This window comes from Tachypleus tridentatus, chromosome 8 (genome assembly GCF_004210375.1).
Source record: "Tachypleus tridentatus isolate NWPU-2018 chromosome 8, ASM421037v1, whole genome shotgun sequence".
In the NCBI taxonomy this organism is placed as follows: Eukaryota; Metazoa; Arthropoda; class Merostomata; order Xiphosura; family Limulidae; genus Tachypleus; species Tachypleus tridentatus.
In genome coordinates this window covers 103,111,544-103,127,700 of record NC_134832.1, presented here as the reverse complement: position 1 = coordinate 103,127,700, position 16,157 = coordinate 103,111,544, and the positions used below count along the sequence as shown (strand labels likewise).

At 34.0% G+C, this 16,157-nt stretch overlaps 1 protein-coding gene across 9 annotated transcripts in view; it reads left to right on the top strand.

Moving 5' to 3' along the window:
• The window catches only part of LOC143223091 (kazrin-like), a 167,605-nt gene that overhangs the window by 95,375 nt on the left and 56,073 nt on the right, over window positions 1-16,157 (top strand). For 2 of the 9 annotated variants that reach the window (XM_076450529.1, XM_076450533.1), the window contains exon 1: window positions 587-1,129. The exons of 5 other annotated variants lie outside the window; for them this stretch is intronic. In XM_076450529.1, the coding sequence (XP_076306644.1) occupies window positions 970-1,129 (160 nt within the window). In that variant the 5' untranslated portion in view covers window positions 587-969. Of the gene's footprint in view, window positions 1-17; window positions 1,130-7,386; window positions 7,588-16,157 lie in introns of those variants that run through there. 2 more of the 9 variants (XM_076450530.1, XM_076450535.1) reach the window with 2 other exon arrangements.

Here is a 16,157-nt window from a genome sequence, read left to right as displayed (position 1 = left end):
TATTTTATTCCTATAATGAAACTTTTGAATCTGTTTTTGAACTTTACCAAGCCACTTTATAAATAAAAAAAGGACTAGTTTTAGTTTTAAGCTTGTGTGCCGCACCACAATTTGCTGTCAACATCTTTCTTCCGAGTATCAACTGACCTACTTTTGTCGTTATAACTTTTAAGTGTGTTACTGCGATGAGAAATATTTTTGTTTTACGTATTTATCAGTTCTGAGCCGAACTACGTAGCCCTTACTTGTGTGTTTGTGTGTATCAAGGTGAAATCTATATGGTTGAAGAACGAGAACTGTATTCCTACTGACAACTAGGATGTTCCTTCGAACAGCTATGTCGGTCACGTTTCACGTTAAAATGGAAGTCACTATCGTAGACTCAACGCAGAAATGTTCAGGCGATTGTTAGTGTGGATACTTTACTGAATCGGAAACCATAATGATATTTTACGTCGTATTCCACGTCTTTTACGAGTAATTCTGTTTATAATCCACGAACGAATTGTGAGAAAAAAATTCAGACCCATCCATTTTTCAGTTGGCTGTTATCTCTCTTTCTATATTATATATATATATATATATAATATTAATCTAGATGTGTGGTGAAATAGTTGAATATATTAAATTTCCTATCCTTACTGTAGAGTAGAAAAATTATGCAAGAAAAATCTTCGATTTCATTTCCGGTGCTAAATTATAGTACAAGATAGAAAACTGTATTCGGCGTTCTGATTGTAATAAAACATTACTAATTTAAAAATCGACACAATCTGTAATAAGTATTACTACTGGTGAAGTTAACAATTTCAGATATGAATGTTAAACTATTGAATCGGTGATCGTAAGCAAAATGTTTCCGTAGTTTGTGATCCAATCATAATTGTAGTTGAAACTGGACAGTAATTACAAGATAATTGATGAGCTTCTAGTGGTTGGTTACTTTGTCACTTGAATTCATGTTTGATAATGTTCACCGCTACAATAGTTAAATTCCGGATATCTTCAGTGACGCAAATATCAGTGTATCGAGAAAAAGAACGTGCGAACGTCATCAGAACTGTTTCATCTGAACCCAACTTGCTAAATGATTTCGAGGAGAGTGTAGGAGAGTCAGGTTTAGGTTCAGGTAGGTTTATGTAGAGGGATAGAGGTAATAACGTTATAGATCTTTTAATTTTCTTAGTAGTTAGAGCTGACTAGAATATACTGTACACTATTTTATTGTTTAACAGGTGTATAATAATACTTGTCCCTTGTATTCTATGAGAATTAGCTGCATTATAGAACTACCATAAACTTCCCGCATTTCCACGTTGAGTTCAAAGACCATTTAATGATTCACAGACTCCACCACTGTCCAGTCAAGTTTCTCCGTTATCCCCCAGATATTTTTAAAGCTACCCCTTGAGGGTCCATACCCGAAAATAAACTAGTTCAGAACACTTGCCCTTGGTACCTGAACGCGTGTGCAGAGTCGGATTAAGGACGAGGGTGACCAAAGACAAGTACTATAGAGGGTGAAGCCTCAGAACCGAACTTCATAGTGATTTAAGTATCGTTTAATACTATTTACTGACTACTGTTTGAGGAACACACAAATTATAATATTTGTAATAGATAAAAAAAATCGTCACCAATACCTTTATTTTTGTTACATGGCCCAGCAAATATGCACGATAGAGTAGGCTGTAAGAACACATTAATGGAAAACTACAAAATAATAAGTTTTTTTTATATGAAATTACTAAAAATCGGTATTGTAATATGTGTTATAAGTCGATGAGACGTCATTTTATTATTATTATTCGATCTGGGTGTTTGGGAAAACTGTAGTCATTTGCTGCAACCAGTCCTGCCCTGCATGTTTGCTACATTTGTCAGTGGGGTGTACGAATAGTTTCAAACATGGTACTCCGTAGAATCCAGAAGAAGGCCAGGAATACAAAACTCGATACCAAATTAGTTTCATTTAGTTATACAGAACCCTACATGTAAATTCTATAATGTCTTGCTGACCTTCCAGGTATGTATTTGTCATCGCTGGTGGAGGGTCTACAGATAAGACCCTCCCCATGAGTCCGCCTGCCGAGTTTGTCCCTACTAGTTCCAAAAATGTGGATGGAGTTCACAGACAAATAGACGACATGAGTTAACAGCTGTAGATAAGGGTTATATAAATATAGCCTCTGGCATTTAGGTAACTTCCATAGTGCTTACGTGACTACATGTTATGCATTATGCTGTGATCGAATAAAAATAGAGAAAATATATATGTATAAAATTTTCTACATATTCTACACCCGACATTCTGAACGGGTGTTTCCACTTACTCATCTAATATTATTTTTATTGACAAAATGTATTTGTGTTAGCGGAGCTACAAATAGACTGAAGGAGGCATAGTGTTAAAATGAGTAAAAAGTATATAAGGAGATGCTATTGGAAAACATCACCTGAAAAATAAAACGTTAGTAGATAGAATTTTGTTATATGAAACTTTTTCGGTTCAAACTGTCGCGTAAGAAAGTGTATTGTCTGGAATTTCTTTTATTAAGATTTAGTTTTTTTTTGTATAAACTGAGTAATTAAATGTGTTAAAATAATTTATTTTTAATCAAACACATTGCACTATTTTTGAAATATGTCAGTGTAACAATATTCGATATTTTAGCATATCAGGTGCAAGTTTCTGACTAGATATACAAGACTATTTAGTCTAAGAGCTAGTATATTTAGTGATTTAATATTTAATTGTTACTTAGTTTTGATAACAAGAGTGTTAAAAGTCAAGTACTTTGAAATACAATTTTACAAGTTTTGTTAGGTAACTCTGCATTGTACAGACAGTTTAATTTTTGTATTAGGCTTTTTTTTTTATACCGTTAATGTCATCTTACTCAAAGCTTCTGGTTATGTATAATATTGTTGCTATTTCTAGATTTTTCTGTCCAGTCTTACAAATATGTGCAGATACACTACGTTTGTGAAATAAAGGTGCAGTAATCTATAATTGGCGATTTCTAAAGTGGTTTTCATAGCTTGTATTGTAATAACAGATATAGAGAAGCATAGTTTGTTTTATCAAAGGGTGTAACTGAACTAGGGTGTGTGGACTTTTAACGAAAAAGAATTATTTAAAGTTCGAGATTCATCAGTGGTAACCAATGGGGTAATAAAATTTTCTTTTTTTGTAGATACGTTTGACTTGTTTTGAATATATTATTTTAACACAAGTGGATTGTGTGCTGTTTGTTTAAAGCTAATAAGTCGGAGACACTGACTGTAAAAACAAAAAAAACTGCTCTAAACAAAACCAAACATTGACTTTTTAACCTTTGTGTTTGCTTCGGTTATTATTATTTCTTAGCTACGCCGTTTTGATGTGAATATCCAAGAATATAAAAAAATATATATATTTATGGTCAAGCAACTAAAGCGTTCTGTCGTTTTCCCTAATTTTGAATTACCGTCCAGAGATAAGGTAGTTAGCAGCAATCTGTCCTTCCCTATGCATTCTAATGGATTGACCGTCACACTTATAACGCATCCACAACGTAAAGGGAAGTGAATATTTTTTGGTATTGCACAGATTCGAACCCAGGGTAAACAGTTCCGAAATCCAGAGCTTAAGGGCCAACCCTCGTGCACAGTATAAGGAAATTGACTTATAAATATTTGATAAACTAACCTGTTTTGTGTTTTTTGAGGAGGAGGGGAAATATATTTTTGTACTTCTATTATTTGATGAGGACACTTCATGCATTGTAAGCATAAAGTATTTTGAATGTCTACAGGCTTGGTTTAAGTAGTATCGTAAGTTATTTTGGCATTTTTAACATGCAACAGTATCTATGTCGAAGTGTATATAATAGTAATAACAACGACATCTGATGGCGCGCCATATGTAACATCGTTTCAAGCTGCTTCACAAATTGGGTAAAGTTACTGATGTAATCAGTCGTATTGCTGTGTTTCTTAATCTCTTAGAAATAGATTTTCGATTGTAGTGTTAAGATAGTTTCGTCTTTATTTAGTATATTCCCCAATTAGTTGAAGATCAAAAACTAAACTGACGTAAGCAAGATGGAAATTCGATCTCGGTCATTTTCATTCCTTATGTCCGTGTTCGTGCTTACCTACATGTATGTATCTATACAAGTTACCAGACAGTTCATATGTGCATAAAACATTAAGATATGCAGTAATTATGAACAGGAGAAGACGTATCTAGCTAGAGATTGGTAACGTTAATGATTTTAAGTCAACCACCAGACCAAGAAAGTTATTAACCTGGCTCCAGATGTTTCGGCTTCACCGCACTATATTAATACAGTGTCTCGGTTGAGTCATTTTCAGTGGAAAATGTATCTCTTTCAGAATATGCACATTCTAAACTAGTTTCAGAATTCAATTTGAATTTAGAACATCCACTGCAGTACCGTGACACGTAAATTACGAAATGTTTCCTTTGTAAATAGGAAACAAATATTGAGAGTTGGAAACTTAATCTGAATATTTTAAAGTATTAATCATAGCACAAAAATCCTGAACATTTAGAACTTACTAGAAGATTAAAATGTACCTATCTGTTGGTGAAAGTTTAAGGATTGCATTCGTTCATGGATTTTGTGAGGGAAGTTTCTGGATTAAACTTCATGTATCTTGTACTGAATACATGAAGATGTAAACCACCGTAACACCCTTTATTTTACACTAGTAAATTTAAATACTGGACTTGCTTCTTTTTTATTGTAGGTTAAACGATATTGAAGCTTATCCAGGATATAACCATTATCTTCTGGTTAAACGTATGATTTTGTTTTGGTCGTCAGTGTTGTATTTATACAGGATGTACATATGAATTATCATAACATATTCTACCTCCCTTCTTTATTATGTAGTTATCACGGCGCAAGGAATATCGTGTTTACTCTTAAAATACCAAATACTTTACATTCCTAGTTGTTTTCGTTAAAATTCACGTGCTTTATTCGAAACCTTTTGTTGCATGAGTAGCAGGCAAACATTAGGGATTGCTTAACCCATGCCAGTAAAAACAAGAACGTATGTATTGTTTTCGTTAAGAAGATATTATTCTTAGTAATAACTAAAATATTGATGTTTATCGTAGACCGTACGAAATCGACGTAGTCGTAAATGCGCAATAAATCGTGAGTCACGAGCACCTAGTAGTACATCACCGCACGAGGGACATCAGTGAACACATATCTGATAAGGAGCTTAAAGAAATTTAAATTTATGAGCTGTGAACAAAATTGGGTTTCATGTTTCTATTTGGCTGAACCTCGTATAGTTATCGCGTTGAGAGATTTGTTTGACTTTCACGCTAAACCATTACAACTCGCGATAACGAAAATATTTACGTTTAAAATGACGTAACTGTCTATTACCCTAAGTTTATTTAACTTCCTACTTTACTGGTTTGGATTGTAATCGTTATTTATTTATTTTTCCTATTTCAGCTGGTTTAAAAATCGCAGAAGTTTAAGCTAAGTCGGTCACAGTTATTTCAACATTAATATTTAGTAATTTGAAAATTTCCAATATGTTATGTTTGACAAAACGTGTTTATTTTGCTCTTTTTTCGCGCAAAGCTTCACGATGGCTTTCTGCGTTAGCCATCCCTAATTTAACAGTGTAATACTAGAGGGAAGGCAGCTAGTGAACACTACCCACCGCCTACATTTGGGCTACTTTTATCAACGAATAGTGGTATTGACAGTCACGTTATAACGCCCCCACGGCTGAAAGGGCGAGCATGTTTGGTGTGACAAAACATTCTTATTAACATATTGAATGATTCGTTTCCACTCTAACACTTTTCTATAGTCATTAAGTGTTACAAGATTTCATAATTTTACGTTAACACACCGAACTTTACACTCTTTAACACGATAATCAACGAAAAGTGGACGTCGCTGATAAAGTCAGTTTCATGATCTTGGAAATTTCGTGTACCTTTTTGTTTAATTGTATTCTGTGGAATATCTTCGCAATGCCTCCAAGATTTTTTCATGTATTAACATGATCACGTCATTGTGAGTTTCCTCTCCATGTAATCTTTAACGACATGAAAACATCCATGGGAAATAATCTGTTTCAGAAAACTATGAATGTATCGCATTTTCTACCACGTAAGTCATAATTATCCGAAACGGAGTTTTGTCTCTTGTGTTTCAGATAACATTTTATTGCATTACATGTTTCAGATACTATATATTACGTTACCTATCATATGAAATCCTGTTTCAGATAGCTGTCTGTAACAGATGGTTAGCATGTGGTAAGTAATGTGATATACAGCTGTGTATCACATTATATGCAATCTGAAATAATCTGTTTCGGGTAAGGATATATCACACATCATGTGAATCAGTGTTGCAGGTAACTATATTCTATTGAATTGTAGGATAATCTGTGAGACAACAGTATACTATATTAGCTACTATAGCTATGGAACATAGTTTTTGCTATGTTAAACATGTTTAGTACGTGAAACAATAATTCAGGTAACTAATATATATATATATATATGTGTGTGTGTGTGTGTGTGTGTGTGTGTGTGATTTATATACAAGCACACCATTATCGATTAATTTTTGTTAAAATTACGCTGTGCCAACATTCAGGAGCAAACGTATGTTGTAAATGTATCTATATAAATATAATAGTACTGTCTGTTGTATGCTCATGTAAATACTTTGCAGCGTGTGGATGGATCTTCACCAAAATTGGTACAGATGTTCATTAAGTCCAGGTAGAAATAAACAGCAAAATTGAAAACTTAAGATTTGTACGAGTGTCTTTGCAGTTGTTGTTTTTTTGTTTTGTTTTTTACCCCTACTTCGCCTCTGTCGATGGATCTTCACCAAAATTTGGCATGAAAGTCTGAGTCCATGTAAAGATAGTTCCAAACTTACGGTTACACATTTCTTGTTTTGCGGTTTTTTATGGGCGGTTTGTTTTTCACAATTATGTGTAAGGGAAGAAAGTTTTCATGTCCTACGATAACTTTTAATTATGAATTTTCATAACCTTTGGGTATTCTAGCTAGTTTTTGATAATGTAATATCTGGTGGTATCTTGTAATTACATTTATAATATGTATATAAATCATGATGTGATACGTTTTTAGAATATTGCATTCGCTAATTAAAAACAATATAAGTGTGATTGCATATAAATTCCACAACTTATTCAGAATATGTCAGACGTCTAGCTTTCTTTACACCCCACCTTTCTGTCAACTTGAACAATTCCTCTTTGAGCCACACTGCACTTCTGAGTCGTTAGAGTTCTAGCAGCGACTGCGTAGTAGTGGCGCCAAGTTGTCTAGCAGCCTTCTTGCTCTCTCCGACTTCTGCAGGCTAGGAACTGTGCTTAAACGATTTCCTTCATTAGAGCCAACGTACGAAACCGAAATAGTTGAGGGCACACTGCTTTGTTGATGGTTTTTAAGAGTTGACGTCACATGAGGAAATTCAGGAAAATCCTTGAAAAACTGATAATACTGTGTAGGTTTTGGTTGACTTAAAATAGATGACAACCTCTTTTAACTAACAGGTAATTATCAGTAGTTCTGTGATATTCAATGGTAAATTCTGTTGTATACGTTACCGTTACTATAATGTTAGTTTTTGTAAATATGAATTATGTAAAAGCGAGTTTAAGAATATGGAGTAAGGCATTAAGTACTGTAAAGACGAGTTTAGGATTGTTTTAGTACATTGTTTACTGTAAAAATATTTGTTCGTCAACGTATGTGTTAGCTGACGTTTTGTCGAAAAACGTTTCAATGTTTAAATTAAATTATAAAGTAAAAGAACAACAGTTAGTAATATATTAAATATTTTTTACTATTCCAACCGTTTTCGTTATCACAGCAACACATAAATAGATATTGGTCAATTAATAGTTTTCATAGTTCGTTCGAAACTTGGATATTTTGCTTTATAAATTGTTTATATAATAATTTTTGACGAATTACATACATTACTATGTTGTCGAATTAACAGAGCTTTGAAGATAAGCGTAGGAAATTGCATTGATACACTAAGTTCACTTCAGTTTTTAAGAGTTCCGAGAACAATGTCAGGGTTATCTCTACTCTTACTTAGAGGACAGCGCACCTTATGGTTGTTTTGTCAATAAATAAGCACAGGATAGAGTAACTTGTGAACCATTGTGAAGACAGTTGAACATTTCTAAATCTTGTTGCTTAACACAACTGGACTATCTTTCCTATACAAGAGGTGAATAATATAAATTATTGAACTGCTATAATATTGTAAAATGGAGAATCAATTTTCTTATAATCATTCTCGGGGTTGTTAAATTAATAGAACAACTTCCAGTTTCTGGGCTGTTCTAAATGCATTCAGCAAAGCAAACAACTTGTTTATAGCTTTGCTCAAGATAGTTTAATTTTCAAACTGTTACCTGAGTTATAAAGAGAGAGAGAGAGAGAGAGAGAGAGAACAGAACATTCTGCATCGTTCGTTACCTGTTTCTGTGCTACACGTTAGACAAGTTCCGGACTAGTGACAGTATTAAACAGTGCGAGATAGTAACTTCTGAATAAGTCAGTAGTTCGTTAATAACCCAATTGTCAACTTTTGTCATTCCCTCCTCTCCTCTTTTATAGTTTTTTTGAAATCGTTTCTTAAGGTTTTAGTTAGTGCTTTAGTTATATATTGGTATCACTGTATCATTTCGTCTTTCAACTTTGTCGGACTTCACTAATGTTATTAGTGTCCAATGTTCTATAAAATATATAATATATGGCTTTGGAGTAAAGTGATAGCCCTCGAGTAGCTTTGCGCGAAATCCAAAAAAAAAAAAAAACATCTTGAAATATACTTGTAAAGTTATCAGACGCAGCGTTTATTCATTTTTTTTTTTTTCAATTGGACTCTTGAAATATGCGTAGGAAAGACGCCGTGCCCAAATACTAAGTGGTGCATGGAACCAAGATAAGGATTAATAGTATGCGTTTGTTATAGTTTCCTAACGACAAAGCGTTTAGCAATTGAGCTTGCGCTGCAAAGCTATTGTCAAGATGTAAGGCCGTCAGATAGAGCATAACAACACGTGGCGACATGGAATTTAGCGACGTGGTTTCATAATTGTTTTAGTATAATGTACTCAACCACTATTTCACCCTCAATATATGAAACAAAATATAACTGGAAAATAAACTGTGTTTCTAAAACTGACGTTTCTAGTGCAAAAGATTTTCAGTAAATCTACACACTCTGTTGAGAAGTTAACCTTTAGCCTTATTTCGTGACTTGAATCTTATCTGGATGAAAATAACTGAATAAAAAGAGAGTTAGTATCACATTTTAATTTTCAGAATCCTATATTCTTGCACATTTGTTTTATTTCTGACTTAATTTATACACTATATGTTTTATGAAATTCATAATATTACATTTTACTAAATAATTATTGGTTTCAATTATAAAATCTTCTGTAAGTATTTTCAAAGAAAAACATATGAAAGTTTACTCTCACAAACACGTCCCTAGTCTAAAATCGTATACTACACGAAGTTTCAGTATGCACCGAACTGTGGCAACTACGTTATGTTTAATCATAAAATTACATGTGGTGCTTTATCTGAAATTTGCCAAGAGTGTAAACATTGTTCATATAGGTTTTCACGAGACAGTCGGACCACTAGGGACGCAATTTAATGTCGTAAGTATTATGTTATTCTTTCTTCAAGAGGGCGTTTTAAGTTAAAATAAAAACCTTCCAAGTCATTAGATCAAAGTCTAAGACTAATAATATTTTATTCTACTAATTTTAGATATTACTGGTCGTTTGAGGAACCAGTAACAACTATTCGTGTGAAAATGAAAGCTATTAAAAGTTTCCAGTTCGTGTTTCAATACGTTATTCCCTGTTCATAAAAGTAACTGAAACATTTAGTTGGTGTAAACAAGAATTTATCTTTCACTTTCAAGACACGCTGTAAAAAAAATGTGAAATATATTTTTAGTAAAAGACGAAAAGTTTAATCTATCTGTAAATCAGTGTTTAATGGGGACTTAAAAACTTACTGAACGTGTAAAATACGTTATATTTACTCCTGTTTCCTTATCACTTAGTTACAATAATAATTTTATCTACTCAAAATAAAAACGCAAATTGTAGTAATTTTTCTTAAAGGAAAAAGTAAAAAAAACTAAAACCTAAATTAACTCCTACGTAATTCAAAACAAAATTGTATTTTTTTCTTTATAGTTACTTCATAACACAGACATCGCAACACGAGGACTGAATCGTATAACAGTTTGGCACTTTGACACCTTAACATGCAACAATAAACAATAAAAACATTTTATTCAGTTTCAAAGATTCAAATCACTAACACAAATTTCAGAATTACAAACATAATACTCTACGCTCGAGAACGAACTCGAACATGAAAATATGCACAGCTGTTATCCATTAACACAAAATTGTTCTTTACTCAAAATACAAATTGTACTACAGCGTAACAAAAAATGATTGTATTAATATAAAGCTATGCTCTTAACAAATGAACGTAAAAAACGTCCACTCAAAACGACGACCTCTTCTTAATAACAGAAACTTCTTAGCCAAGTGAAACATTATCTCTAGAAACACAGATACTAAATAAAGTTTGATGTTTGATATGTTTGTTTCGGAGCTTTGCGCTAAACTATAGAAAGACGATCTGCGCACAGCAGTTTCTAATTTCGAGCTTATATACTAAATGGTAGGCAATTAATCAGTAGCACCCATCGCTATCTCTTGGATTACACTGGTCTTATCTAGTAGAGATATTTGACTGTCGCTTTTATAACGCACCCATAACCCTAAACTGAAGTGCGCATTTTTGCAGTAATAAATAGTAAACTTGAACTTTCCGATTCACAGGCTGGGAATGGTAAACACAAGGTCACGCACGGTTCCATCAAATCAGTGAACGTATACATTACAAACTTTATATACACTTTCGTATAAATTAGCGTCCATACAAACTCTCCACATTTTCCTGTCGAATCACTTTACGGATACGGTTCTCGTTAAGCTTTGCGCGAAATTTAAAACAAACCAGTCTAATTTACGTGCCAGGTTATTGGTGAAATATTAACAAGTTACATATTAGATGTTAAATATATAATACATATGTTATAATAAATATCAAATTTTAACTTGTTTATTAGGTTTTGGATACTATCATATAACCATTTAATTGAATAAAATGATGGTGCCAGTGTAGCAGTTCAAACTGAGACCAAAGTTAAAGCTGCTATAAACATAGTACTCCATTACTCCTAAATGGTTATATACGTGAGGGGCGACGAGTACTTTCGTAAGTGATTGGTTATTCTCATTTTTAATTTCAAAAATATATCTTTAGTAGGCGAAACATTATCGCATAATAATTTGTTGAAAAGAGTGGAAAATGTAAAATTTACAAAGTTTACCGAATCTATTTTTCTGCATGATAATATATGTTCTTTACCGGGGGCGAATTTCCGACTTCGTCAAATCGATGTTTATTCCTATTGTGACATCTGAGAGTATCTTTAAAAGGTATGATAGAAAAGTCGGACTGATGCTCCGATTGTTTCCGTGCTGAGACTAGATTTTAAAGGGCTTAAAGGTTATAAAACCACGAAATTTTAAAACTATAGTAAAGGTACAAACACCCACTAATTTTACTCTATTACTGAATTGCTATAAAATTGTATGATCTCTCATCTTAAGCCAGGTTGTCTATCATGTTCCTAAATTAAACCCAAATTAATATCAATATCCATAGTAAATTAATAGGAACATAAAATGTAGAAACCAAGCGCTTAGAAGTAGCGGTGTTACTATAGTTACGTTCCAAACAATCGCTAAACCTAACATAGCATGTAGTAATAAGTATCTCTACGAGGACGTTGGTGCCCATGGTTTTCCACAGACCTTCAAATGTCAATAATAGTTTAGTAAGGATTGTATGCAAAGTAACTCACTATTGTATTAAAAAAAACTAACTGAAGTATTCATAAGAGGTTTTAAAATATTAATCTAAGCCTCAGAATATACAGGATTCGATAAATTTGAGAAATTATATTGACATTGTCTGTCTTTATAGGAATGGTTGTACATGAAGTAAAACACACACCAGGTCGTTAGAGCAAGTTGCATGAAGCTAAGTTGTAGAGTAAGAGGATAGTGGCTATAAATTGTTTCATGTTAGTGCTGGCTAATTAACTTTACACAGTTGTCGAAATAGTCAAATACCGAAGTTTTTAACCCAATAAAATAGTGTACTTTTCTCTAAATATATAATGCATAAGTTTCTACAATTTCTAACTCCTATTTCAGAAACTCGATGTGTATAATGTTGCTTTGTCTCGGGTTTTCTGAGTGTTCTAACTAAGCTAAGTCTTTGTATGACCAAATTCATTGATAACTATTGTTACTTTATTGGATTGACGTGCCATTAATTACATCAAGTAACATAGAGGATTAAAGGCTGATCCTTATCAGCTGTTATGATTCACGTGATATACCATAAACCCAAAACGTGATTGTAGAACAGTTGAAATAACACGTGCATGTGAGTGAACATGCGCACGTCACACATGTCCCTTAGGATATAGTTATCCAATAGATGCAGGAAGAATTGTTTCAGCTAGTAGACTATATCTGAATATAAGGGGTTTTGGTAAGTTAATGACTAGATTACGTTTTGGAATAAGCAAACGGTATTAACTCAAGCGAAAAATCCTCAGAATTAGACCAGATGTCTGTTTTTATAACAAACTGATTGACGTGGTCTCTTTGAGAATTTATCTGAAAGTCAATGTATGGTACTGTATTGTCATCTTCAATTTTTATATTTATTTGAAGCAATAAGTTATTCTCCGTTGGCTCAGCTATAAGCTAGAGGATTTATAATGGTAAATTTTTAGTGTTCGATCCCTGTGGTGAATTAAAAGCCTGTTATGTAGCTTTGTCCGAAAGAAAAAAACAAACAAACAATAAAACAGGAAGCTAAGGTAACTAAAACAAGAAATTTTGACGAACCCCAGTCCTTTCTTACATTGTAACATATTGACACTGGAAGGTCAATTCTTTGACTTTCTTCGCTCCTTTTTCTCTTGCATTACATTTTAAGGGTCGCTTATTAACTAACAAAATAACATTTCTGAATCAGACATATGAATATCTATTCAGTATATAATGACGGTGCTTCTTTTTTCTTTTAACTCTTGTATATCCCCGTATAAGCGATTCAGTACATGAAGTGATATGTGGATGCTGTAGTTTTTCTTTTGAAACAGTGACAATCTAAGCATGACTTTGAAACAATGTTGGTTGGTCTGACATGGTCAGGTGGTTAAGGCACTCGGCTCGTAATCCAAGGGTCGCGGGTTCGAATCCCCATCACACCAAACATGCTCGCCCTTTCAGCCGTGGGGGCGTTATAATGTAACGATCAATCCCACTATTCGTTGGTAAAAGAGTAACCCAAGAGTTGGCGGTGGGTGGTAATGACTAGCTGCCTTCTCTCTAGTCTCACACTGCTAAATTAGGGACGGCTAGCGCAGATATCCCTTGTGTAGCTTTACGTGAAATTCAAAAAACAAACAAACAAATATTGTTTCCCGCTGCTATATATCATGCTATTGATATTTAGTAGTTTCTCATTTGGTAAAGCACTGTTTGCTCTTGTTGGTATCGTTTTCACCACTATTGTTCTAGGTTTGCCTTTTTGACATGAACGATTTTAGGTATGCTGCTAATATGATGATATGGGTGTTCTTGAAGGCAATCATTTTACACGTTGCTGTAAGTGGTGTTTATAAGTACATAAGTAGCGTAATATACCTAGATTAAGTAATAGATAACACATGCGTTACTAGATTCCTTACATAACGGGAGGATTTGAGATTTGATAGATGAGTGTATATTAAATATGACTTTGACATTAGTAAAAGAGACAATGCAGAATTCAGTAAACGAAAAGACCACTTAGTAGTACATAATATAAACGTACAGTTATATAACTATTACACAGAATCAAGTGAAACATATGGATAAGACAGAGAAAATAATTAAGTTAAATAAAAACTAAATGACTGACAAACCTAAATACAAATTACAAATAGGACTTAAAAGTAATAGAAAGAAATGCAATTAAAACTTTACGCTGAACGGTGGAATTCGCCCTTTGAAAAACTGGATTTTGTTTAAACTTGGGCTTTCAGTTGGCTCATTGATAATACCAAAAATTGTGTTTTGGTACCTGCGGTGGGCACAGGACATACAGCCCATAGTGTAGTTTTACACTTAGTAACAACAAACAAATAAACTTGAAAAAAAAGGCGTTGTGTCTGATATTTCAGGGGATTAAATTGAAGGTAAATATAATATAAACAGATATATCATCCCATGTGACTTTCGAATCACGAATGATTAAGTTGGAAAAACTACCAAAGATTGACTGACCAAAAAATGGCCAAAAATAGTCTTCCTGTGTGGTACCAACTTTACACGTTAAGAAAACTTAGACCACGTTTTCACATGATAAGCAAAGGACATTTGGATCCTTAGAAAACTACAGAATAGTTCAAAACTTTGTCTCTAAATATAATTTACAGGAAAACATAGTTTATGATATATACATACACGTTGGTATTTGCTGTGGCATGCTTCTAATTCGGTTCAACGTGGACGTATTGGTTTTATTGTTTTTACAAACTTTTATGCTTTTGTGTTATTGTTAACAATATTTTTGTGAATATTTTATACAAAATACTTCTGATTCGGTATTATTTATGTTGTAACTAAATTTCAGATACATTATTGTAAGGGATTTTGAAGGCAAACTTTTGGAACAGACTGCTGTAGTTTTTGTTTCATTACGTTATTACAGCCCATGTTGTAGACAGATTACACTATGTAACACACATTTTGTTCCTGGGTAGTATGTGTTATTTCTTAATTGCTTGTGTTGTAAAAGTACACAAAATGGCCATTATTCCCTTCAAACTTTGCTTTTGTGACCTGCATAATGAAATTTAGAAATTAACCTGTTTTCTATGTAAAAACGGGCAAATTTGCACATTTTCATTTAAATAAGGTCTGAATAAAACAATATATGAATCAAGATTTACATGTATTTATACTAAAGTTATACAAAATGTTTAGAAGTAAGTAATTTTTCGGAATTTGCGACTATAATGTAAATCACTTTCACGTATCAGCCCCCAGATATAGTCTCCCACCATGTTTTTGTTTTATGCTCCTTGGTAGCGGCGTTCAAAGTCCGGTATATCTTGGAAGAAGCGCTCGCCTTGGCCTGGCATGGCCAAGCGTGTTAAGGCGTGCGACTCGTAATTTGAGGGTCGCGAGTTCGCATCCCTGTCGTGCCAAACATGCTCGCCCTTCCAGCCGTGGGGCGTTATAATGCTATGGTCAATCCCACTATTCGTTGGTAAATGAGTAGCCCAAGAGTTGGCTGTGGGTGGTGATGACTAGCTGCCTTCCCTCTAGTCTTACATTGCTAAATTAGGGACGGCTAGCACAGATAGCTCTCGAGTAGCTTTGTGCGAAATTCAAAAACAAACAAACAAACAAACAAGCGCTCGCCTCACTCTTCGGAGTATGCTCCAATGTTCTCCTTGACTTTATCAAGATGAGCGTCAGGGATTTGTACTTTCAGGGACATCCTGTAGCCCATTTTGCCGTAGTTCTTCACCAGAGCCTCAAACAGTTCCACATAACTTTCGGCCTCTTCATTGCCTAAAAGCCCTGAAACACTGCGACAAAGCTGCCCCAAGCTTTTTTTCTCTTCTTACTGAGCTTCTTAGGGAATTCTGTGCATTCCAGGATCTTATTTATTTATGGTTTAACAAAGACACCAGCTTTGACCTTTGCCTCAGACAGCTTAAGGAGGAAGTCTCGAAGGTGCTTGAAGGTTGCAGACTCCTTATCAAGAGCTGTGACAAATTGTTTCATAAGATCCACTTTTATGTGCAATTGTGGGAACAACGCCTTCTGGAGGTCCACTAGTGGCTCACACTTGACATTGTGCCTCCCCACAGAGATCTCGGTCCCTTTTGGCCAATGCTTCCTGTTGTAGTGCACTGCGG